General features: G+C 37.4%; 1 protein-coding gene across 1 annotated transcript in view; it reads right to left on the reverse strand.

Annotated features, from left to right (window-relative positions):
* Positions 1-23,022: 23,022 nt before the first annotated feature.
* FAM171B (family with sequence similarity 171 member B) overlaps positions 23,023-27,260 on the reverse strand; it is a gene marked incomplete at both ends in the record, with an annotated part of 64,144 nt that continues 59,906 nt past the window's right edge. The window contains 2 exons of the mRNA XM_079709785.1: positions 23,023-24,367; positions 24,606-24,729. Coding sequence (XP_079565911.1) covers positions 23,023-24,367; positions 24,606-24,729 — 1,469 coding nt within the window. The remainder of the gene's footprint in view (positions 24,368-24,605; positions 24,730-27,260) is intronic.

Here is a 27,260-nt window from a genome sequence, read left to right on the forward strand (position 1 = left end):
TTTACATGTAGCTGTCCAGTTTTCCCAGCACCGTTTATTAAAGAGACTATCTTTCCTCCATTGTATAATCTTGCCTCCTTTGTCATAGATTAATTGACCATAGATGATTGGATTTATTTCTGGGCATTCTATCCTGTTCCATTGATCTGTATTTCTGTTTTTGTGCCAGTACCATACTGTTTTGATGACTGTAGCTTTGTAGTATAGTCTCAAGTCAGGGAACCTGATTCCTCCAGCTCTGTCTTTCTTTCTCAAGATTGATTTGGCTATTTGGGATCTTTTGTGCCTCCATACAAAGTTTAAGATTTTTGTTCTAGTGTGAAAAATGCCATTGGTAATTTGATAGGGACTGCATTGAATCTCTAGATTGCCTTGGGTAGTATAGTCATTTTCACAATATTGAGTCATCCAATACAAGAACATGGTATATCTTTCCATCTGTTTGCAGCATCTTGGATTTCTTTTATCAACATCCTATAGTTTTCAGAGTACAGGTCTTTTGTCTCCTTAGGTAGGTTTATTCCTAGGTATTTTATTCTTTTTTATGTGATGGTAAATAGGATTTTATTTTCTTTAATTCCTCTTTCTGATCTTTCATTGTTAGTGTGTAGAAATGCAACAGATTTCTGTGTACTAATTTTGTATCATGCAACTTTGCTGAATTCATTGATGAGCTCTAGTAGTTTTCTGGTAGCATCTTTAGGATTTTCTATGTATAGTATCATGTCATCTGCAAACAGTGACAGTTTTAATTCTTTCTTTCCAATTTAGATGACTTTTATTTCTTTTTCTTCTCTGATTGCCATGACTAGACTTCCAAAACTATGTTGAATAAAAGTGGCAAGAGTGGACATCCTTATCTTGTTCCTGATCTTAGAGGAAATGCTTTCAGCTTTTCACTGCTGAGTATGATGTTAGCTGTGGGTTTGTCATATATGGCCTTTATTATGTTGAGATATGTTCCCTCTATGCCCAAATTCTGGAGAATTTTTACCATAGATGGTGTTGAACTTTGTCAGAAGCTTTTTCTGCATCTATTGAGATGATCATATGGTTTTTATTCTTCAATTTATTGATGTGGTGTATCACACTGATTGCTTTGCAGATACTGCAAAATCCTTGCATCCCTGAGATAAATCCCACTTGGTCATGGAGTATAATCCTTTTAACATATTGTTGGATTTGGATTGCTAGTATTTTGTTGAGGATTTTTACATCTACATTTATCAGTGATATTGGCCTATAATTTTCTTTTTTTTGTGGTATCTTTGTCTGGTTTTGGTATCAAGATGACGGTGGCCTCATAGAATGAGTTTGGGAGTATTCCTTCCTCTGAAATTTTTTGGAATAATTTCAGAAAGAGAGGTGTTAACTCTTCTCTAAATGTTTGATAGAATTCACCTATGAAGCCATCTGGTCCTGGACTTTTGTCTGTTTGGAGTTTTTTATCACAGTTTCAGTTTCAGTACTTATTATTGGTCTGTTCATATTTTCTATTTCTTCCTGGTTCAGCCTTGGAAGGTTATACCTTTCTAAGAATTTGTCCACTTCTTCCAGATTGTCCATTTTATTGGCATGTAGTTACATGTAGTATTCTCTTATGATCCTTTGTATTTCTGTGGTGTCAGTTGTAACTTCTTTTTCATTTCTAATCTTATTGATTTGAGCTCTCTTGTTTTTTTTCTTGATGAGTCTGGCTAAAGGTTTATCAATTTTGTTTATCTTTTCAAGGAACCAGTGTTTAGTTTCATTGATCTTTGCTACTGTTTTATTTGTCTCTATTTCATTTATTTCTTCTCTGATCTTTATGACTTCTTTCCTTCTATAATACTAACTTTGGGTTTTGTTTGTTCTTCCCCTAGTTGCTTTAGGTGTAAGGTTAGGTTGTTTGTATGTGATTTTTCTTGTTTCTTGAGATAAGATTGTATTCCTATAAACTTTCCTCTTCAAACTGTTTTTGCCATGTCCCATAGGTTTCAGATTGTCATGCTTTTGTTTTCATTTGTCTCTATTTTTTGATATCCTCTTTGACTTCTTCAGTGATCCATTGGTTTTTTAGTAGCATATTGTTTAGTTTCCACATGTTTGTGTTTTTTACAGTTTTTTTCTTGTAGTTGATTTCTAATATCATAGTGTTGTAGTAGGAAAACATGCTTGATATTTCAGTTTTCTTAAATGTACCAAGGCTCGCTTTGAGGCCTGGCAAGTGCTCAATAGTGGAGAATGTTCCATGTGCACTTGAGAAGAATATTTTTTTGGATGGAATACTCTATAAATATCAATTAAGTTGATCTGGTCCAATTTGTTATTTAAGGCCTGTGTTTCCTTAGTGACCTTCTACCTGGTTCATCTGTCCATTGATTAAAGTGTGGTGTTAAAGTCCCCCATTATTATTGTGTTACGGTCGATGTCTCCTTTTATGGCTGTTAGTATTTGCCTTATATATTGGGGTGCTCCTATGTTGGGTGCATATATATTTACACTTGTTATATCTTCTTGGATTGATTCCTTGATCATTATGTTGTGTTCTTCTTTGTCTCTTATAACAGTCTTTATTTTAAAGTCTACTTTGTCTGATATGAGTATTACTACTCCAGCTTTCTTTTGATTTCCATTTGCATAGGATACCTTTTTCCATCCCCTCACTTTCAGTCTGGATGTGTCCCTAGATCTGAAGTGGGTCTCTTGTAGACAGCATATATATGGGCCTTGTTTTTGTATCCATTCAGCCAGTCTATGTCTTTTGGTTGGAGCATTTAATCCATTTACATTTAACATAATTATTGATATATATGTTCCTATTGCCATTTTCTAAATTGTTTTGTTTTTTTGTAGGTCTTTTTTCTTCCTTTCCTCTTTTGTTCTCTTCTCTTGTGACTTGGTGACTAACATTAGTGTTGTGTTTGGATTCCTTTTTCTTTTTGTGTGTGAATATTTATTGTAGATTTTCAGTTTGTGGTTACCATGAGGTTTTGATATAGCAGTCTGTATATAAACAAGATTATTTAAAGTTGCTGGTCTTTTAATTTCAAATGAATTTCCAATATCCTGAATTTGTGCTCTCCTCACAGTTGCTGATTTTGATTTATTTTTGTGAAGATGATTTCCTACTTTTACTTTTTTTTTTTTTTTTTTTGCGGTACGCGGGCCTCTCACTGTTGTGACTTCTCCCGTTGCAGAGCACAGGCTCCAGACACGCAGGCTCAGCGGCCATGGCTCACAGGCCCAGCTGCTCCACGGCATGTGGGATCTTCCTGGATGGGGGCACGAACCGATGTCCCCTGCATCGGCAGGTGGACTCTCAACCACTGCGCCACCAGCAAAGCCCCCTACCTTTACTTTATGTTTGCCTTTACCAGTGAGCTTTTCCATTCATAATTTTCTTGTTTCTAGTTCTGGCCTTTCCTTTTCCACTTAAAGAAGTTGGTTTAGCATTTGTTGCAAAGCTGGTCTGGTGGTGCTCAATTCTCTTGGCTTTTGCTTGTCTGTAATGCTTTTGATTTCTCTGCTGAATCTGAATGAGAGTCTTGCTGGGTAGAGTATTCTTGGTTGTAGGTTTTTCCCTTTCATCACTTTAAATATATTGTGTCACTCCCTTCTGGCCTGCAGACTTTCTGCTGAGAAATCAGCTGATAGTTATGTGAGTTCCCTTGTGTGTTACTTTTCCTTTGTTGCTTTTAATATTTTTTCTTTGTCTTTAATTTTTGTCAGTTTGTTTACTATGTATCTTGCTATGTTCCTCTATGGGTTATCCTGTATGGGACTCTGCTCTTCCTGGACTTCAGTGATTGTTTCCTTTCCCATGTTAGAGAATTTTTCAGCTATTATCTCTTCAAATATTTTCTCAGGTCCTTTCTCTCTCTCTTGTCCTTCCAGAACCCCTATAATGTGAATATTTGTGCATTTAATGTTGTCCCAAAGGTCCCTTAGACCAGCAGCCCCTAACCTTTTTGGCACCAGGGACTGGATTCGTGGAAGACAATTTTTCCATGGACTGGGGCAGGGGGAATGGTTTTGAGATGATTCAAGTGCATTACACTTATTGTGCACTTTATTTCTATTATTACTACATTGTAACATATAATGAAATAATTATACAGCTCACCATAATGCAGAATCAGTGGGAGCCCTGAGCATGTTTTCACTTGCCACTCACTGATAGGGTTTTTATGTGAGTCTGCAAGCAATTGACTTATTATGGTCACTATGCAGTCAAACCTCTCTGCTAATGATAATCTGTATGTGCAGCCACTCCCCAGCACCAGCACCACTGCCTCAGCTCCACCTGTGATCATCAGGCATTAGATTCTCATAAGGAGCATGCAAACTAGATCCCTCACATGCACTGTTTACAGTAAGGTTTGTGCTTCTATGATAATCTAATGCCACCACTGATCTGACAGGAGGTGGAGCTCAGGCGGTAACACAAGCGATGGGGAGCGGCTGTAAATACAGATGAAACTTCACTCGCCCGCTGCTCACCTCCTGTTTTGCAGCCTGGCTCCAAACAGGCCATGGACTGGTACTTGTCCATGGCCCAGGGGTTGGGGACCCCTACCTTAGACTGTCTTCATTTCTTTTCATTCTTTTTTCTTTATTCTGTTCCATGACAGTGACTTCCACAATTCTGTCTTTCAGCTCATTTATCCATTCTTCTGCCTCAGTTACTCTGCTATTGATTCCTTCTAGTGTATTCTTCATTTCAGTTATTGTATTGTTCATCTCTGTTAGTTTGTTCTTTAGTTCTTCTAGGTCTTTGTTAAATATTTCTTGCATCTTCTCAATCTGTGCCTCCATTCTTTTTCCAAGATCTTGCATCATCTTCACTATCATTACTCTGAATTATTTTTCTGATAGATTGCCTATCTCCACTTCATTTAGTTGTTCTTCTAAGGTTTTATCTTGTTTCTTCATCTGGGACCTATTCCTCTGCCATCTCATTTTGTCTAACTTTCTGTGATTGCAGCTTGCATTCAGTAGACTGCAGGATTGTATTCTTCTTGCTTCTGCTGTCTGCCCTCTGGTGGATGAGGCTGTCTAACAGGCTTGTGTAGGCTTCCTGGTTGTAGAGTTCCTCCCCACTGGTGGGTATGGCTGGGTCTTGTCCCTTTGGTGGGCAGGGCCATGCTCAGGAAGACTTTAAGGAGCCTGTCTGATGATGGGTGGGGCTGTGTTCTTACCCTGTTGGTTGTTTTGCTTGAGGAACCCCAGCACTGGAGCCTACAGGCTGTTGGGTGGAGCTAGGTCTTGGGAAGGAAATGGCAGCCTCCGGAGGGCTCATGCCAATGAGTACTCACCAGAACTGCCACTGCCAGTATCTTTGTCCCCACAATGAGCCACAGTCACCCCCCACCTCCACAGAACACCCTCCAGTACTAGCAGGTAGGTCTGGCTCAGTCTTTTATGAGGTCACTGCTTTTTTTCCCTGGGTCCTGGTGTGCACCCTCCAAGAGTGGAGTTTCTGTTTCCCCCAGTCCTATGGAATTCTTGCAGTCAAACCCAGCTGGCCTTCAAAACCAGCTTCTCTGAGGTCTCTTACTCCTGTTGCCAGAACCCCAGGCTGGGAAGCCTGATGTGAGGCTTAAGACTTTCACTCCTATGGGAGAACTTCTGTGGTATAAATATTTTCCAGTTTGTGGGTTGCCCACCCAGCAGGTATAGTATTTGATTTTATCATGGTTGTGCCCCTCATACCATCTCAATATGGCTTCTTCTTTGTCTTTGCATGTAGGGTATCTTTTTTGGTGGGTTCCAGCGTTTTGTTGTTGTCATTGATGGTTGTTCAGCAGTTAGTTGTGATCTTAGTATTTTTGTAAGAAGGGATGATCTCACATCCTTCTACTCCACCATCATGCCGGCCAGTGTAGCACATCTTCTTTATCCATTATGTGTTGATGTATATTTAGGTTGTTTCCATGTCTTGGCTATTGTGAATAGTGCTTCTATGAACATAGGGGTGCATGTATCTTTTTGAATTACAGTTTTGTCCAGGTCTATGCCCGTGAGTGGGATTGCTGGATCGTATGGTAGCTCTATTTTTAGTTTTCTGAAGAACATCCAAACTGTTTTCCATAGTGGCTGTACCAACTTACATTCTCCACACCCTCTCCAGCATTTGTTATTTGCAGACTCTTAATGATGGCCATTCTGAACAGTGTGAGGTGGTATCTCATTGTAGTTCTGATTGCATTTCTCTAATAATTAGTGATGTTGAGCATATTTTCATGTACCTACTGGCCCTCTGTATGTCTTCTTTGGGGAAATGTGTCTTTAGGTCTTCTGCCCATTTTTTGATTGGGTTTTTGTTTTTTTGTTGAGTTGTATGAGCTGTTTGTATATTTTGGAGATTAAGCCTCATTGGTTGCATCATTTGCAAATATTTTCTCCCATCCCATAGGGTTTTTTTTTATTGTTTCTTTTGCTGTGCAAAACTTGTACGTTTTATTAGGTCCCATTTGTTTGTTTTGGTTTTATTTATATTGATTTGGGAGCAATTCCTAAGAAAACATTCATACAATTTATGTCAGAGAATATTTTGCCTATGCTCTCTTCTAGGAGTTTTATGGTGTCATGTCCTACGTTTAAGTCTTTAAACCATTTTGAATTTATTTTTGTGCATGGTGTGAGGGTGTGTTCTAACTTCATTGATTTACATGCAGCTGTCCAACTTTCCCAGCACCACTTGCTAAAGATAATGTCTTTTTTCCATTTTATATTTTTGCCTCCTTTGTCAAAGATTAATTTACTGTAAGTGTGTGGGTTTATTTCTGGGTTCTCTATTGTGTTCCATTGATCCTATGTCTGTTTTTGTACCAATACTACACTCTTTTGATTATTGTAGCTTTGCAGTATTGTCTGAAGTCTGGGAGAGATATGCCTCCTGCTTTGTTGTTGTTTTTCTCTCAGGATTGTTTTAGCAATTCTGGGTCTTTTATGGTTCCATAAAAATTGGGGGATTATTTGTTTTAGTTCTGTGAAAAATGTCATGATCCCTAATTTGATAGGGATCACATTAACTCTACAGATTGCTTTGGATAATATTGCCATTTTAACAATATTAATTCTTCTAGTCCCAAGAGTGTGGGATATCTTTCCATTTCTTTGCACCCTCTTTAATTTCCTTCATTAATATTTTATAGTTCTCAGCATATAAGTCTTACCACCTTGATCAGGTTTAGTCCTAGTTTTTTGTTTTGTTTTGTTTTGTTTTGGTGCAGTTTTAAAAGGTGTTGTTTTTTTTACATTGCCTTTCTGATATTTCATTGTTAGTGTAAAGAAATGCAACTGATTTCTGAATGTTAATCTTCTATCCTGCTACTTTGCTGAATTCATTTATCAGCTCTAGTAGTTTTTGTGTGGAATCCTTAGGTTTTTCTATATATAATATCATGTCATCAGCATATAGTGAAAATTTTACCTATTCTCTTCTAATTTGGATATCTTTTATTTCTTTTTCTTGTCTGATTGCTGTGGCTAGGACTTCCAATACTATGTTAAATAGAAATGGTGAGTGTGGGCATCCTTGTCCTGTTCCAGATTTTAGTGGGAAGGCTTTCAGCCTTTCACCATTGGGTATTATACTGGCTGTGGGTTTGTCATAAATGGCTTTTATTATGTTGAGATATGTTCCCTCTATACCCACTATGGTTAAGAGTTTTTATCATAAATGGATGTTGAATGTTGTCAAATGCTTTTTTCTGCATCTATTGAGGTGATCATATGGTTTTTGACTTTTCTTTTTTAATGTGGTGTATTACAATGATTGATTTGCATATTTTGAACCATCCTTGTGAACTTAGGATGAATCCCACTTGGCCGTGGTGTATGATCCTTTTTATGTGCCATTGGATTCAGTTTGCTAATATTTTGTTGAGAATTTTTGCATCTATATTCATAAAAGATATTGGCCTGTAATTTCCTTTTTTAGTGGTATCTTTGTCTGGTTTTCGTATCAGGGTGATGCTGACTTCATAAAATGTCTGGGTGTGTTCCCTCCTCTTCAGCCTTTTGGAAGAGTTTCAGAAGGATTGGTATAAATTCTTCTTTGTATGTTTTGTAGAATTCGACTGTGAAGCCATCTTGTCCTGGACTTTTGTTTATAAGGAGTTTTTTTGTTTGTTTGTTCATTACAGATTCTGTTTCACTTCTAGTGATTGGTCTGTCCAAATTATCTATTTCTTTTTTATTCCATTTTGGTGGGCTGTATGTTTCTAGGAAGTTGTCCATTTCTTCTAGGTTGTCAAATTTGTTGGCATATAATTGTTCATATTATTCTCTTATGGTTTTTGTATTTCTGTGGTATCAGTTGAGATTTTTCCTTTTTCATTTCATTTATTCATTTTCATTTATTTTGTTTATTTGGATTCTCTCGCTTTTCTCCTTGATGAGCCTGGCCAGAGTTTTGTCAACTTTGTTTAGCCTTTCAAAGAACCAGCTCTTTGTTTTTTTGATTTTTTTCTATTTTTTTTTACTCTCTATTTTATTTATTTCCTCTCTGATCTTATTATTTCCTTCCTTCTGAATTTAGGTTTTATTTGTTCTTCTTCTTCTAATTCTTTAAGGTGGTGGGTTAGGTTGTTTATTTGAGATTTTTCTTCTTTTTGAGGAAGGCCTCTATCACTATTAACTTCCCTGTACAAACTGCTTTTGCTACATCCCATAGATTTTGTATGGTTGTGTTTTCATTGTCATTTGTCTCAAGGTATTATTTAATTTCCTTTTTGATTTCCTCCTTGACCCATTGGTTTTTTAGTAGCATGTTGTTTAGCCTCCATGTAATCGTTTTTTCTTATTTTTCTTCCTGTGGTTGATTTCTAGTTTCATGCTGTTGTGGTCAGAGAAGATGCTTAAAATCATTATATACTCTTAAATTTGTTGAGGTTAGTTCTGTGCCCTAGTATGTGGTCAATCCTAGAGAATGTTCCTTGTGCACTTGAAAAGTATTCTGGGGTTTTTTCAATGAAATGTTGAGAAAATATTAATTAAGTATAACTGTTCTATTGTATCATTTAGGATCTCTGTTGCCTTATTGATTTTCCATCTAGAAGATCTGTCCATTGATGTGAGTGGGATGTTAGTCCCCTACTGTTATTGTATTCCCATCAATTTCTCCCTTTTTGTCTGTTACTATTTTTTTTATGTATTTGGGTGCTCCTCTATTAGGTTCATATATGTTGACGAATGTAATATCCTCTTCTTTTATTGATCCTTTTGTCATTATATAGTGTCTTTCTTTATTTTTCTTTATGGCCTTTGCTTTAAAGTCTATTTTGTCTGTTATGGGTATTGCAACTCCCACTTTATTGTGATTTCCATTTGCATGAAATATCTTTTTCCATCCCTTCACGTCCAATCTATGTGTGTCCTTTGCCCTAAGGTGGGTCTCTTGTGGGCAGCATATTGCAGTCACTTTTTTTTTTTTAACATCTTTATTGGAGTATAATTGCTTTACAATGGTGTGTTAGTTTCTGCTTTATAACAAAGTGAATCAGTTATACGTATACATATGTTCCCATATCTCTTCTCTCTTGCATCTCCCTCCCATCCACCCTCCCTATCCCACCCCTCTAGGTGGTCACAAACCACCTAGCTGATCTCCCTGTGCTATGCGGCTGCTTCCCACTAGCTATTTATTTTACCTTTGGTAGTGTATATATGTCCATGCCACTCTTTCACTTTGTCAAAGCTTACCCTTCCCCCTCTCCATATCCTCACGTCCATGCTCTAGTAGGTCTGTGTCTTTATTCCCGTCTTACCCCTAGGTACTTCATGACTTTTTTTTTTCTTAGATTCCATATATATGTGTTAGCATACGGTATTTGTTTTTCTCTTTCTGACTTACTTCACTCTGTATGACAGACTCTAGGTCCATCCACATCACTACAAATATCTCAGTTTTGTTTCTTTTTATGGCGAGTAATATTCCATTGTATATATGTGCCACATCTTCTTTATCCATTCATCTGTTGATGGACACTTAGGTTGCTTCCATGTCCTGGCTATTCTAAATAGAGCTGCAATGAACATTTTGGTACATGACTCTTTTTGAATTATGGTTTTCTCAGGGTATATGCCCAGTAGTGGGATTGTTGGGTCATATGGTAGTTCTATTTTTAGTTTTTTAAGGAACCTCCATACTGTTCTCCATAGTGGCTGTATCAATTTACATTCCCAACAACAGTGCAAGAGTGTTCCCTTTTCTCCACACCTCTCTAGCATTTATTGTTTGTGGATTTTTTGATGATGGGCATTCTGACCGGTGTGAGATGATATCTCATTGTACTTTTGATTTGCATTTCTCTAATGATTAATGATGTTGAGCATTCTTTCATGTGTTTGTTGGCAATCTGTATATCTTCTCTGGAGAAATGTCTATTTAGGTCTTCTGCCCATTTTTGGATTGGGTTTTTTGTTTTTTTGTTATTGAGCTGCATGTGCTGCTTGTAAATTTTGGAGATTAATCCTTTGTCAGTTGCTTCATTTGCAAATATTTTCTCCCATTCTGAAGGTTGTCTTTTGGTTTTGTTTATGGTTTCCTTTCCTGTACAAAAGCTTTTACATTTCATTAGGTCCAATTTGTTTATTTTTGTTTTTATTTCCATTTCTCTAGGAGGTGGGTCAAAAAGGATCTTGCTGTGATTTATGTCATAGAGTGTTCTGCCTATGTTTTCCTCTAAGAGTTTGATAGTTTCTGGCCTTACATTTAGGTCTTTAATCCATTTTGAGCTTATTTTTGTGTATGGTATTAGGGAGTGATCTAATCTCGTACTTTTACATGTACCTGTCCAGTTTTCCTAGCACCACTTATTGAAAAGGCTGTCTTTTCTCCACTGTATATTCTTGACTCCTTTATCAAAGATAAGCTGACCATATGTGCGTGGGTTTATCTCTGGGATTTTTATCCTGTTCCATTGATCTATATTTCTGTTTTTGTGCCAGTACCACACTGTCTTGATTACTGTAGCTTTGTAGTATAGTCTGAAGTCAGGGAGCCTGATTTCTCCAGCTCTGTTTTTCGTTCTCAAGATTGCTTTGGCTGTTTGGGGTCTTTTGTGTTTCCATACAAATTGTGAAATTTTTTGTTCTAGTTCTGTGAAAAATGCCAGTGGTAGTTTGATAGGGATTGCATTAAATCTGTAGATTGCTTTGAGTAGTAGAGTCATTTTTGCAATGTTGATTCTTCCAATCCAAGAACATGGTATATCTCTCCATCTATTTGTATCATCTTTAATTTCTTTCATCAGTGTCTTATAATTTTCTGCATACAGGTCTTTTGTCTCCTTAGGTAGGTTTATTCCTAGATATTTTATTCTTTTTGTTGCAGTGGTAAATGGGAGTGTTTTCTTAATTTCACTTTCAGATTTTTCATCATTAGTGTATAAAAATGCCAGAGGTTTCTGTGCATTAATTTTGTATCCTGCTACTTTACCAAATTCATTGTTTAGCTCTAGTAGTTTTCTGGTAGCATCTTTAGGATTTTCTATGTATAGTATCATGTCATCTGCAAACAGTGACAGCTTTACTTCTTCTTTTCCAATTTGGATTCCTTTTATTTCTTTTTCTTCTCTGATTGCTTTGGCTAAACCTTGCAAAACTATTTTGAATAAGAGTGGTGAGAGTGGGCAACCTTGTCTTGTTCCTGATCTTAGTGGAAATGCTTTCAGTTTTTCACCATTGAGGACGATGTTGCAGCCTCTTTTTTTATTATCAGCCAGTCTGTCTTTTTTTTTTTTTTTTTTTTTTTGGCTGTGCCACGTGGCTTGTGGTATCTTAGTTCCCTGATCAGGGAGTCAACCCATGCCCACTGCAGTGGAAGCACAGAGTCCTAACCACTGGACTGTCAGGGAGTTCCCCACTCTATGTCTTTTGATTGAAGCATTCAGTCCATTGACATTTAAGGTAATTATTGATACATATGTATTTATTGGTATTTCAAACCTTGTTTTCCAGTTGATTCTATGTTTATTCTTTGTTTTTTTTTTTGTGGTTTGATGATTTCCTTTTATTTTATGCTTGTGTTCTCTTATTTTTGGTTTTCGGGAATCTATTGCATGTTTTTGATTTGTGGTTGCCCTGTTTTTCAAGTATGTTAACCCCTTCCTATATCTCCTTGCTTTAGACTGATAGTCATATAGGCTCAAACACATTCTAAAAAAAAGAATCTACATTTTCATACTCTCCTTCCCCACACTTTGATTTTGATGTCATTTTTTTACTTCTTTATATTACTTCTTTTGCTGTTCCTTGTGTTTATCATCACTTTCACAAATGATTTTGTTTTGTTTTGTTTTTCTGATCTGTATACGGGCTTATTCAAATGATTTACTTTCCAACTGTGATTTCCTCCTTCCTATATCTTCTTGCTTCTTTTCTATTTAGAGAAGACATTTCAATATTTCAACACTAAACCTATTAAGATAGGTTTAGTATTGTTGTATGTTTTTTAGTTTTTGCTTGCCTGAGAAATTCTTTATTTCTCCTCCTATTATATTCTAAATGATAATCTTGCTGGGTAGAGTATTCTAAGTTGAAGATTTTTCCCTTTCAAGACTTTGAATATATTTTGCCATTCCCTTCTGGCCTGCAGTGTTTCTGTAGATAAATCAGCTGATAACTTTATGGGGGTTCCCTTGTAATTAACTCTTTGTTTTTCTCTTGCTGCCTTTAGAGTCATCTATCCTTAAATTTCACCATTTTTATTATATGTCTAGGTGTAGGTCTGTTTGGATTCATCTTGATTGGGACTCTCTGTGCTTCCTGTATCTGGATATCTGTTTCCTTCTTTAGGTTTGGGTAGTTTTCAGCCAAAATTTCTTCAAATACATTTTAAATCCCCTTTTCTCTTTCTCCTCCTTCTGAAATCCCTGTTATGCTTAGATTGGCATACTTTATGTTATCCCATAGGTCTCTTATATGGTTTTCATTTTTTTCATTTGGCTTTCTATCTGCTGTTTTGATTGGGTAATTTCCATTATTCTATCTTATGGATCACTTATTTCTTCTGCATTATTCATTCTGCTATTCATTGCCTTTAGCTCAGCTTTCATCTCAGCAAATGAATTTTCTAATTTTTCTTGGCTCCTCCTTTTAGTTTCTAGTTCCTTTTTACATTTCTGTTGATAGCCTTTCTTAATTTCTTCAGTATTTTCATTACCTGCTTTTTGAAATCGGTGTCTATTAGATTGAAGAGATCTGTTTCACTGTTTGTTCCTTCAGGGGAATTTTCTTGGTCTTTCATCTGGGAGTGCTTCCTCTGCTTCTTCATTTTGCTTATATTTCTTTTACTCTGTGAGCTTAGGAGAAACAATTATCTACTGTAGTCTTATGGGCTATTTATATATGGGAGCGTCCCTGCCTAACTTGTGTGGGTTTAATATTTTTTTCGCATGAGGGCTGTTTTTGGTTTGGGTGCTGGCTGTCTCTTTCCTTAGCATGTGCTGGCCATTATTCCCTTGATAGGGACTGTGCAGGTGAGTGGCCTGTGCCTGCCCCCGGGAAGGTGGGGGCAGCAAGTGACACCTACTCGCAGGACCCTTGGCAGTGGCAGCAGTCTGCACCCACCCCTGGAGTCCTAGATGGCAGCGGTGTCTTGCACTCACCCCTGGAGCTTGTGTAGGCAGTGTCTTCCTGCCCGAGAGTGCACACACACAGAGAAAGAAACTCTTATGGTCGTCCCACCCCTCTCCTTGCACACCCTCCTCTCCTTGCCTCTCTGGTGGGCCCAGGCTTCTTCCCATACTCTCTTGGTTGGGGTTCACCATACCCCAGGCCCCTCAGGCTGTCTCCACACAGCCAACCCCAGTCCTCTCCCCTGGTCTGACCTCCACAGCCCGAGCTTCAACCCCCAGCCCCCACCCACCCCAGTAGATGAGCAAGCATCTCAGGCCAGGGAGTACCAGGCAGTGGCACAGACTGTCTCTGCAAGTCTCTTTCCCCTTTGCCTTCTGCAAACTGGTTGCTGCACCCTCCTCCGAAACTCCAAAGCTCCCCCTCTGTCCTGGCTGATATCCCCACCAGTGAGGCAACCTCTCAGTGTGCAGAAACCTTTCCTCTTTCACAGCTCCCTTCCAGGGGTGCAGGTCCCATCACGATTCCTTTTTTTTCTTTTTTCTTTTTTCTTTTGTCCTACCCAGTTTCATGGAGATTTTCTTGCCCTTTTGGAAGTCTGAGGTCTTTTGCCAGTATTCAGTAGATGTTCTTTGAGAATCGTTCCACGTGTAGATTTTTTTGTTTTTGTTTTGTTTTGTTTTTTGCAGTATATGGGCCTCTCACAGTTGTGGCCTCTCCCGTTGAGGAGCACAGGCTCCGGACACGCAGGCTGAGCGGCCATGGCTCACGGGCCCAGCCGCTCCACGGCATGTGGGATATTCCCAGACCGGGGCACAAACCCACGTCCCCTGCATCAGCAGATGGACTCTCAACCACTGCACCACCAGGGAAGCCCCTGTAGATGTATTTTTTATGTATTTGTGGGAGAAGGTGAGCTCCATGTCCCACTCCTCTGCCATCTTGACCTGATCCAAAAAAGGATTCTTATTCCCACCTCATCTGGTGGCATCACAATGCCATCTCCCATGGTGCTTTCCCCCCACTTGCACTAGGACAGGACAGCAATCCAATCATAGAAAGAGATGTCTATGTCCCCTTATTGTAGGTACCCCCAAACTTCACTGGTGATCCTCTTGTCCCCCCACTGAAACTTCTGGGAGGAGTATCAGTAAAGTGCTCCTTTCACCACCACAGGGGGTGAGGTGAGGGGTAGCTCCCTTCAATGACAACCTCTCCCCAGAAAGGGCACTTCTCTGCTTCCCCATCTTCCTCTTACATTAATGAAATGGAGGCGGGGGGGCTGAAGTTCGCATCAATTCTGCAAAAAAGCTGCTCTCAACAGACTCTTTGAAGAGATGGTTGACCTGATAACTGAGGGTTCCCTGGACTGAAAACACACTTTTTTTTTTAAGATATTGGGGGTAGGAGTTTATTAATTTATTTATTTTTCCTGCATTGCATCTTCGTTTCTGTGTGAGGGCTTTCTCTAGATGTGGCAAGCGGGGGCCACTCTTCATCGCGGTTCGCGGGCCTCTCACTATGGCAGCCTCTCTTGTTGTGGAGCACAGGCTCCAGACACGCAGGGTCAGTAGTTGTGGCTCACGGGCCTAGTTGCTCCACGGCATGTGGGATCCTCCCAGACCAGAGCTCAAACCCGTGTCCCCTGCATTAGCAGGCAGATTCTCAAACACTGTGCCACCAGGAAAGCCCAACACACGTGATTTTTTCTTCTTCTATGGACTTTATTCTTCAGGCTACCAGGAAAGCTCTTACTCAATGTTTTGGTCCATTTTTTACAAGTTTTAGAATACATTAAAAATATCAGTGAAGAGATCAAGAAAAAGTTTTCTAGAAACAATCTGTTTCTGAAGGAAATTGTGTAATTAAATACTTCTAGTTTGTATAACATATTTCAGATTAATAAAAATGTAGGAGAAAACTACTAGGGTGAGGATGTTTAGAAATAACCCAGGTTCCTTTGATTCATGAATCTCTGAATAATGGGTCCATAAAAACCCTCTTTTTTATGCCTCTTTGATGGTTGTTGCTAAATCATTCTAGATAGCTGAGCAGTTATTGAGTTATATGAGACAATATGAAGTATGGGAGGCAGGCTATGCATGAGAGCCATACCCCAATTTATCACATTCCCTAAATAATTTGAGTGGTTCTCTTCTTTCCCCAATTCCTAATGGTCCTAGGTGAAAAAGCAGAATAGTGGCTGTAAGGAGAACTCTGGCATCTGGAGGCTACACTCTGATAATTAGCTATCAGTGATATAGGTATTAGTGTGCAGTGATAATCAGCTCTTAATTGGAGATAATCCTATTGGTTAAACAGGATTGAATCACAAAAGTGACCCCTTGTAATTTGTAAATTCATCAAACGTAGTGCCATAGGTCAATAATTAATATTTGCCAGGTCTGTGCTTTTCCTTTGTACCACCTTCAGTCTTACAATATTACTGTTCTGAACATTGTCAGAGCCATGTAACATGAGGAAACTGAAGTTTACTAGAAATGTGAAGTGTCATGGCTTGAACCCAGATCTCCTAACTTTTGCTCCCTTACTTGTAAAATATTTATTGAAAATCTACATTGTGAAAATGCAAGATAGAAAAAAAGAACAACTTTAGTAATGAAGAAATTGACTTATTTGCCACTTATTTGAAAATAAGATTCTACTTACAAAAATTAAAATTATATTCAACTTGAGATGTAAAGTGAAAGTCGTATCTATGAAATATAAAAGGAGATGCTGAAGTCATTGTCTTTTTTACTTTCAACTTAAATATATACACACCAGTTTGTTTGTAAAACCCAATATTCTTAAATAGAATTGATATTTTCCTTATATTTTTAAGTTATTTTTTACATAAATAATTTAATGACGTCAATGGGAGTCTTTTCTCACCATACGCACTCTTTCTTGACCATCTCACCTTTGCCTGTAACTTCAAACAACCATCTGAAATCCTCCAAATCTCTACTGCCTGCATATCTAACATCTGATGTGACCCTAATAGCTAACCCAAGATGGATTCAAAGGTGCACAGGAAATCTCCTAGATACCACACTGATCCTTTTAACTTGGAATATACAAAAGAAAATGACAGATCTCCTCTCAAGCCTTCCTCCAGTCACCTAGTTACCCAAATAATCAGTAATAAACACCAAATTAAAAAGTTAATAATGAGAATACAATATATGTAAAAGTACATGTTAATAATTAAACATTTCTGTATTTAATGGACACAAGTCTTCAGAAGTTATCTAGGTTAGAACTCAGGGTTTTAAGGTAGTATTTATTTCAGAATGCTGGATATTAGAGATAAATTTAAGCTGAATAAATTTACCTTAAAATATTTTCTACATAAAACAAAAAAAAACTTTATTTTCCAGACTGAAATATGGGGATATATAAAATAAAAATTATTTTGAGATATCTACTGCACATTCCTTAATAGCTACAATTCTACTTTTCAATACAGTATTTAGGAAATGTTCTTAACAAGATGTTCAAGTGTAATAAGGCCAGAGACTCCTGGGAATGTAATGATCTGGTTTGTTTTGAATTAGAATGTCTGCAGTTAGCCTAGTGTTTTAATAAGGTCTATAGGGATTAGAACCAGTCAACATATGAATTATGAAACTTCTAGTCAACCTGAAGAATATAAGTAGAAAAAAAAAGACTAAATCATTTGGAAAACTGGAGTATCCCTACCAGACTGTGGAATATTATTTACAATTGTAACAAGTGTAGGTTTGAAAACCAGGAAATATAGGGTTCAACCAAGAAGAGTTTTGCCACCAAAGGTTAAAAAAAATACCATATGCTTCTTCTCAACATGTGAACTTTCCCAACAGAAACAGGCAGATATTCATCTACTATAGCAAACACAAAGTGGAGAAAAGTTTTACTGCAGTGTTTTGACAAACACCACAGGTAATTTTAAAATGTGATCTTTAAGCTTAGCTATCTTAGGAAGAAGTACTTATCAAGAAAAATAGTTATTTTTCCCTTAAAACATTTTTCATATATATCTAATGAAAATGTTTCTCCATCATTTGTAATTGAGTTAACTTTTGGTATTTAACATTATAAATTGTGATTGTCTAGAAATCAATTTTTCTTTTTTTTTAAATTTTATTTATTTTTGGCTGCATTGGGTCTTCATTGCTGCACGTGGGCTTTCTCTAGTTGCAGCAAGCAGGGGCTACTCTTCGTTGCGATGTGGGCTTCTCATTGTGGTGGCTTCTCTTGTTGCAGAGCATGGGCTCTAGGCACATGGGCTTCAGTAGTTGCAGCACATGGACTCAGTAGTTGTGGCTCACAGGCTCAGTAGTTGTGGCTCATGGGCTCTAGAGCTCCGCCTCAGTAGTTGTGGTGCACGGGCTTAGTTGCTCCGTGGCATGTGGGATCTTCCCGGACCAGGGATGGAACTCGTGTCCCCTGCATTGGCAGGTGGATTCTTAACCACTGCACCACGAGGGAAGTCCTAGAAATCAATTTTTATCTAGTCAAACTGAAAATGTTTTTATAATGAAAAAATACTAAGTCAATGGTGAGAAGTGCACAGTCCCAAATTAGAGGCCCAAAATAAAGGAAAAAGATAAGAAAACAAGTCAAAGGAAAAATATTTATTTATTTATTTATTTATATAAATTTATTTTATTTATTTTTGGCTGCGTTGGGTCTTCGTTGCTGCGTGTGGGCTTGCTCTAGTTGCAGTGAGCGGGGACTACTCTTTGTTGCGGTGTGCGGGCTTGCAGTGGCTTCTCTTGTAGCGGAGCACGGGCTCTAGGCACATGGGCTTCAGTAGTTGTGGCTCGCGGGCTCTAGAGTGCAGGCTCAGTAGTTGTGGCACATGGGCTTAGTTGCTCCGCGGCATGTGGGATCTTCCCAGACCAGGGCTCGAACCTGTGTCCCCTGCATTGGCAGGCGGATACTTAACCACTGCACCATCAGGGAAGCCCCCAAAATATTTATTTTGATGGAGAAAACATATCCAAATCTAAGACAATAGAGCTGATTTTGCAAAAGAAATTAACAATTTATTTAGAGAGAGCTTACCGTTGGAATTAAGCTATCTCACTGTAGCTTATGATAAAGAAATCCACCTATAAAAAGGCCAAAAGATGATTTTATGAAGTCTAGATAAAGCAACACTACTATATAGTTTTAACATTTTTCCAGCAAAGGAAGGGTCCCTGATTAGCTGTCACAATTATCAAGAACTGATGAGTGAAGACTTTTGATAAACTTTTTAAAATACCTACTAACTCTATTCACTTTTTTTCCTGTAGTTCCTACATATCCATCTCCCCATATTAATTTCCCCTGAGAATGTGATGAACAGTTCATCAACTTCAATCTGTTTGGAAGCTAAATTTCTGATTGTGATTTATGAAATCTCTTTTCTGTTACAACCAATTCCATGTGAGTTTGGGTCCTGCATGACTCTTCCAGGGGCTGCATCATTTCTATTAAGACTCCAGACTCTCCTAGATGGAGACCAGGCCCTGACAAAGGCGGCCATAGCCTGGCTTGCACTTAGGGATCCAAACGAAAGTGTCTATTTCAACACCAGTGTTGAGGGTCATAATCTCCACTGTGTTTGTGAGTGGATTCAGAGCCCAATTCCCATTAGAACTGACCACAGGTATTTCTAGTACTGTATTTATTTATATAAGTTGTACAAAATATCTAAAAACATGGAAGTCAAGATAATCATTTTGAAATATATTCTAAAGCCCCAAAATACAGACTGCATGAACTTGGGCATCGTTCAATTAACTGAGCAGAAGGGCTCCTGAAGATCTAACTCTCTAAGCGTAAACAGCCGTTGTGTCATCATTTAGTCTTTGGTTTAAAGTCAAAAGAAATTTTTTTGCAGGGGCTGTGGGAGGGTGTATTGTATCATTTCTCCTTAGAATATAAAACTGCAACTACCTAAATACCTATCAGATTATCTTGAAAAGTATTCTCATTGAATGGAAAAATAATGTCTATACTCAGCTTTAGTAGTAAAAATGTGAACCTTGGAGAACGTGAAATACAAAGAGAAATCAAGTTCATTATATAAACAAAGGGTATTCAAATGTTTATTTTATTATAGGGAGTGTAATAAAGAAAAAATAATTGAATATCCACTAGAATAAACAACAGTTTAGGGAGGAATGTTTCACAGTTTACCCAAAATAAAACAATGCATCAAGTACATTTTTAGATTTATTTTATTATCTTTACTGAACTATGTTTAACATTTTTCAAATCTTCAGATTGTTAAGTTTTAAGCAGTAAATATCTTAGTAATGGCACTAAGTACACTGAAATGTGAGATTCCTCTGATGAAAGAATACAAAAGATAGAAACACTTGGAAACAAGAGAGCAAAATGTCAACTCCAGGTCTGAGATGGATATTAACATAGTCAAATTCTTTACAACTCTAGTACATGGAGAAATGAGTACTTCATTCCCTATAAATGAATACGTAACTTTGAGCTTCACCTTCCTGGGAAGTTTTGAGGGACACAATTTGACCCACAGATCCCTAAAACTCTATACTATGTATTGATACCAGAGGATTCAAACACATAGAAAGTGATCTGAAAATGACTGCCAAAGCAAGTAAGTGCTTTTATTCCTCAGTATTTGTGACCTTCGTGGTATACTGTGTATTATAAAAGGGGGTAATCCCTATACAACTGCATAAATGTCATAAAAATGGATTTTATAAATTCAAGGTCATAATATGTATTCAAAAATACATATAGCTGTGCTTTAGTAAATGAACCCATCAGCTAATTAAGGGATAATTTTGCCTTTAAGATATATCCAAAGTATATATAAAGGATCCACAGATGTTAACAATTTGTGACCAAAATTCTCAAGGTTTTCATTTGCAAAAAACTGTTGGTTTTCAATTTAAAAATTTTAAGAAAGTTGTGAATATTGCAGGTTTATTATCACTTGGGTTAAGAAAAAGTAGATGGCTTCAGCTTTTTAACAGGAAATTTGTGAACTACTCACAAATGAGAAGTTACACATTTTGGATCATTAGAAAAGATAAATTGCCTATACTTCCCAATTGAGAACAGAATGTGCAGTGTATAAAAAAATAAGATTTTATTCTGAAACCAAAAAAAGTATTTCTAGAAAAGCCCTTGGGGATACATCTTCTCATTTCCTTTACACAAGAATAGTAAGTGGCATACCTGAATGGTACACCCTTATATCAGTGTGTGTATTCCATTACCAAGATAAGAGATTAAACATTTTTAAGGGTGGGGAAAATATACACTTAAAATATTGAAGTGCAATATATTACTATATAGTTTCTAACTTCATTCCAACATAAACAATGTATCAATATAAACTGGCTTCAAAAAAGAATTAAACACACAAAGAGATGTCACTGGCATGCAAAATTCATTGTTCCAACGTGAAACTCGAGGTCTATATTTTTAATTAATAAAAACTGCACATCTGTTTAATTTGGCTAACAGAAAGAAAATGCACATTTAAGAAAGATGTTATCATATCCTTCTAATAAAGCAAGTCTATATCAAAGGCACTTCAGCAGAGCACTAACTCCTTAACCTTTTCCAAATCATTTTCATTTATGCCGCTTTTACTACATCTTTCTGTGTAAACCAATAAGAAGCTGCTTCTAATTTTGGACCTTATCACTCCCCCCCCCAAAAAAAGTAAATCTAGGTATTATCCAAAACATTTATATCTTTCATGGATTGGGGTAGAATATAGCAAACTTTTGCCTAGGTCTTAAATACTTTGGGTTAATACAGAAAGGTAGGAGTGTTATCTGACAGGTTAGATGCTTCAGAAACGGTTGCAGGAAAAAACTGGCTGAAGTCTACTGTCTTGGGGAAAAAGCTGTTGTCTTTTGTTGTATATCTATATAATTTGACTGAAGCTAATGTGGCTACTTTTAGTTCTTTCAACTTGTTTATGTGCCTTGGGTCTCTATGTTGCTTCCAAGTTAATTAGTAGGGCATGAGAAATAAAGCAATTTAGTTTCATTTTTTTCCCCAGGGGAAAGGGGAAGCAGCTTCAGACATCTGTCTTTATGGAAATTAAGAAAAATGGGATGAGCTGATTTTAATTAACAAAGAGCTTCATTTTTAGGACATATGAATGATAATTCGGAGTTGAAAACACATAATTAAAAACAGATGTTGAATGTGTTCACACTGAATTCTTTGCTATGATGAAAAGAATATGAATATATGATTTCCAAACTTGGAAAAAAATGTTACATTTATATAACTTAAAGCATTTAAGTGATTTAAGAAAAATCTTTTACTTTTCCCATGAAATTGAAACTGTTTTTCCCAAACATTTTTTATGAATGTCAACCGAAAAAAGAGATCTGGATATACACCTAGTATCATGAAGGTATTTTTGAGTCTCAGGGAAATGGCATTTTTTTTTTCTGCTTGACATTTCAGAAAATATTGAAATATTTACTTCCTTTAGCTCCACATATTTTAATTTTGCCTGTTCATAAGAAACTTTCAATTCATTGATTTTTTAAATCAAGTTTAATAGTGTTTAAGTGACTAAATTTTTTTAAATAGAAGAAATATCTTAAAACTGATTTTAGCCTACATGTATCAGTGAGTCTTAAACTAAAAATTGGGGAGGGGGAGGAATGTTTGGGTTTTTTTTTTTTTTTAGATTGGTAAAAAGTTTTCCTTGACAGCTAAGCTCACTTCACTTCTGGTGATGGGGAAGGGGTTAAGAAATTTTTAAATAAAAATTCAGTATCAGGGCATTCATTTCTCAGATTTCTAAATAAACGAACACCTTTTTATTCTGTGACAGTGTATCCAAAAACAACCAAAGAGCTGGCATTTCCCTCTCTAACAACCAAGTAGCTTCTTGCCCATCTTACATGCTGTTTAAAAAAGAAAGAAAATGAGGTTTGGCCTTTGAACTCTAGAATAACATCAATCCAGAATATTTATCAAGTTATTTTCAAGTATAAGCAGTAGAGAACATAATAGTAACATTTCACAAGAATATGATGCCTGAAGAATACAGTTTCATTTCTAAACATTTCACAGGGGTAGTCATCAAAGCAGAAGCAACATTTTTGGAAGCAACTTTAGGAGTACACTTTTCACTGTTATTCTTCAGAGTCAGGACTCAAATTGCTGACTGAGCAACATTTTTGGATAACTAACATCTTGAAGCTATTTTACATTTTGAACGCTTGGATACTTCAAATTCATCACCCAAAAATAAATGAAAAGAATAGGCCAGTAAAAGCATTCCTTGGTATCTTTCTCTCACTACTGAATTACCATTTTACTATTTACTCTGCTTGAGACATGTCCAGGGACCATGAGATTGCTCAGTCTCAACTTCTGCAGAAGTTCATACGGCAGTTTACAACAAGAAGCAAGAATAAACAGCACGAGACAGCAGAGACACAACCACTCTTGGTGTTAATTGATGGGAAGCAGTGGGCGTTCCTCTCGCTTCTTCCAGATATTAGTCTTGCTATCTTTTTTGACTAGTGGTGGTCTTCCCCTTTTTTTAGTGGGGGATATATTGGCTTCAAAATCTTCCACGGTGCTTTTTCTTCCTGGGGACTCTTCCCCAGGGTGCTCCATGATGGCTCCACTCCCTCCATCTAGGAAGTGCCTTAAAGCTGGGTCCTCGGGGGAGCAGACAGTGGTTCCACTCTCACTACTGCTCAGGTCTAAATCTTCTAAGTAAAGGATCTTAGGCTGATGCATACTTTTGATGAACGTTTTTTCCCTCTCCAGTTTTCTGCTTGAGTGGTGCTCATTCATGTCCACCCCAGAGTCTAGACTCGTGTCATTGCTCTGGGCTCTCTTGCCCTTTTTCAGGTCTATGAAGGAGTGCCTCACTTGTGCAACTGGCTTTCCATCAAGAGACACAAACCAGGCTCTGGGATGGGGGGAGGGCTTTCCTTTGGACAGTTCTAGGAGGGTCTGTTCTGAAATTCCTTGAAGCTCTGATGAAAAGGGAGTCATTACAACAGCTTCATTTAGTGTTCCAGGAACAGAAACAGATTCTAGTAGGCTGTTTGAGTACCGGCTCCAATCTGAAGTTTGGGATGGCAAGCTCTGTTGACCTTCGAGTGGGATATTCTCCTCCCTGGCATCTGGAGGCTGTACATGAGAATGCATTGGCATTTTGGGCAATGTCTGTGTAAAGTTCTCTCTATTTACTGGTTCCATCAATTGGCCATAGACTAACTGTCCCTTTCTTGGCAAAGTAGCTGACTTGGCAGTATGTAACTGCTCTGGAGTGGAGAAGAGGTCAGATGTTTGCAGGATGGCGATGGGCTGGCTGTAGATATGCATAAGCTGCTCTGGAATGTGAGAATGCCCAAACACATCTTCACTACCTGTGAGATACCTCTTTTCCTCTTGGGCATCACCCAGAGATGAAGATATATTGTTGTTAATATGTTTAGGTTGTTTGGACCCTACATTGGGCTCCAAAGACTGAGCTGGGTTTCTTGAGTAATTATTTTGATTGACTGACAGAAATGAAACATCTTCATTGTAGATTTTTAAACTGTCCCGAGTTTTTACCATGGAAACTCTTTCTTCTGCTTCTACCTTTGATGGTTCCTTTTTCTGAGGGTTGTACGAGGAGCTTTTGGCACTGAATAACTGTGACTTGTCCTCGGTTTTTAATGCAACTTTGACTGAACTGATGCGATTTATGTGAGTTGTTGAAGTTGTCTGGTCTCTCTTGAGGACCTCAAGTTTAGTGATATTTCTTTCTCTTTTCTGTGGAGTACCACACTTATCCCTAGAGTAGAAGAGAAGGCAAACAAATGTTTAAAACTTATCTAGAAGGTTTCATTTAAAAAAATCATCTCATGTTTATTATATATGAAATGCTACCCTAAGAATATATCCATTTTTATATTAATCTACATGTTTTAAAGATCAAACCATTGATTTCTACTAACATTGTAATACACAGAACTGACATGATACTATAATCTGATAGTTTCTGTGTTCATACACATTAACATTGTTCTTACCTGCAATAACAAAGAAGTACAGCAAAAAATCCAATGACAATGACTATTGTTCCTCCTAATATGGCTGAAAGAAACACTGTGTGGTAGGCAGTTATGTCCTTTGAATCTCCATTTATACCTGACCCTAAATGGTTCAAAATAAACAAATAAAGAGAAAATATATTATTTTAGGTCAAATTTTCAATGTCCTATCCTGGGCAAGGCAGATTAAATATGTGTATACACAGTTGTATTTATTTGCTCCCCTCCCATGGCAGGCTTCCCTGTGTGTGGAGACTGCTTTCTCTACCCCCTTTGGGCTTAATCAATTGACTTGCTCTGCCCAGTGAAATGTGAGCATCTTAAATGAGGCCACCTTAAATGATGGCCTGTCCTCTTGCTAAGGCCCTCTATTATGTGAATAGTATATCCCAAAGTTTTGCTATTCCTTCAACCTAGGTTCTGGAACGAGAAAAAATGTTGAACTGAACCAAGCCAAGCCCAACAGTCATGAAGTGAAAGCAACAAACAAGTGTTTGCTATCATTAGCTGCTGAGATAACAGGTTTATTTGTTACTGATGGCTGAGTATTGCAGAAAGTGGCAGCGAGATGCTGAAGTGCTGCTATAACGAAACCTAAAATGTGTGACACTGGCTTCCAAGCCAGGCAGTGAGGAAACGGTTGCAGGAGGCAATAAAAATGGTGGCCCAAGACATGTGGTAGCAAAATATTTGCTGGAATAAACTGGGAGACAATATTTCTAACGAGAGCTTTGTGCAAAGAGGTTTTGAGATAGAATGTAGTGAGTGTTGACTAGCTGCATTTGATTAAAAAAGAAATTTTAAAGATAAATTCAAAAAGAATTTGCCAAAATAAGCAGGGATGAAAGGACCAAAGAGAATGCAAAAATTGGGGGACCTGAAGAATTAAAAGTTGCAACTTTTAATTGCAGGCTGGACTCCAGAACAAGATGACACTATGATTCCAACAAGCTAAGCCCAGCAGCGGCACAGGTGAGCCATTATTCTTCTTCATGAGCACATATATACAATGAGCATATATATACAATGCTGTTGTAATTAGCTTAACTGCAGTTAAAGCAGACTAAGCACTGGGATGATCAGCGCAGGCTATGAATATTCTGCATGAAAATAAATGCAACTTATCTTGAGGTAATGTTTCAACGTCACTAAGACCTAATTTTGCTCAAAAATGTATATAACAACAACTCTACTGATCAGTATCAACTGGATTTTAGTATGTATTCAACGTGATGAGACGCCCGAGTTTCTGGTCATCTTGACCACGAGAAGATGTCCAGCATGAAGCTTTCAGCTTCACCAAGGACACTGGAAAGACTAAGGATCATGAGGCCTTTAGATCCTTTAACTTTTGCATCATCTAAGTTGATTAAAGTAATAGTAATATTAAAGCATTTGGAGAAGCAGTGTTGTGGTTATGCATTTAGGCTTTAGAGCCAGAATGCCTGAACTGGAATCCTGGCCTCACCCTTTCTTCCTGTGAGGTATTGGGCAGGCTTCATTTACTTGTGTCTCAGTCCATAACTGTCATACCTCACCCATGTGGGTTGTTACGAGGATTAAATGGGTCAATACGTATAAATATTTAGAACAGTGCTTAGCACATGATAAGCACTCAGTAAGCGTTAGCTATGTTATACCACTGTTGTTAAATGAAACATCAAGGTTATAGAAGAACAGGCACTTCAGTATTGACCACGCTTTCCTATATGGTAACTGATAAATGTTTATCATACTGAATAGGCAACCAAGCACAGCATCACATAATATGAAATTTCTTCAAACAAAAAAGAGATAAGAGTAACAATTCTACCTACAGATTCTTATTCAGGATCCAGAGCTGCAACAGAGTAAAGTTCGGCTATTAACTGGGTGAAATTCAACTTCTTCTCCAAAAGAATATTGGATATATATTTCCACAATACAGTAATGCTAACAATTTTCACTCCACAGAATTCCAACAGAACTCACTTTTGGAATTAAGAGGCTGACATTGTCGCATTTGTCCCAAATCTTATATGTATGACAATAGCAAAAAAGCATACATCTGCATGTGTGTGTGGGTGCACTGGGTGTATATGCTCATGCCCAAAAGGGGTTAGAAAGGTAGAAAATTACAATATATTTTCATTCAAATATACTTGAAAATGCATATTTAAAAAAGTAATGGTACCTGTTTAATAAATTCTATACTCAGCCACCTACTTACCTATAGCAATCTGTGAAAAACCAATTGATTTTAATTTCTTGCACTTAAACAGATTTCTAGAATTCCTTGAAAAAATATTAAGATTTACTTTAAAAACAGATTTAGTATATTATTTTATTAACCAAATTATAACTAAAGTAGCTCTAGCATACCAGATGCTAACTAGCCCATCATAGGACCAATTTTGAGTTTACGGTAACACTCGCATCCTAAAATGTTTAGGGACATTAGTGATCCTCATATCCAACTCCCGCAATTTTGAAAAAAGAAAACTAATACTCAGATGGGTAAGTACCTATTTCAAGCTCACCCTGTTAATTACTGTCACAGCCAGAACTACAGTCAAGTTATCAAGTTATCCATATTTCTCGTATGGATTTTTCAAAACCATCACTAGAAGATATCTAATTCAAACTGAACGGGAA

The sequence above is a fragment of the Hyperoodon ampullatus genome, assembly GCF_949752795.1.
Source record: "Hyperoodon ampullatus genome assembly, chromosome: 8".
In the NCBI taxonomy this organism is placed as follows: Eukaryota; Metazoa; Chordata; class Mammalia; order Artiodactyla; family Ziphiidae; genus Hyperoodon; species Hyperoodon ampullatus.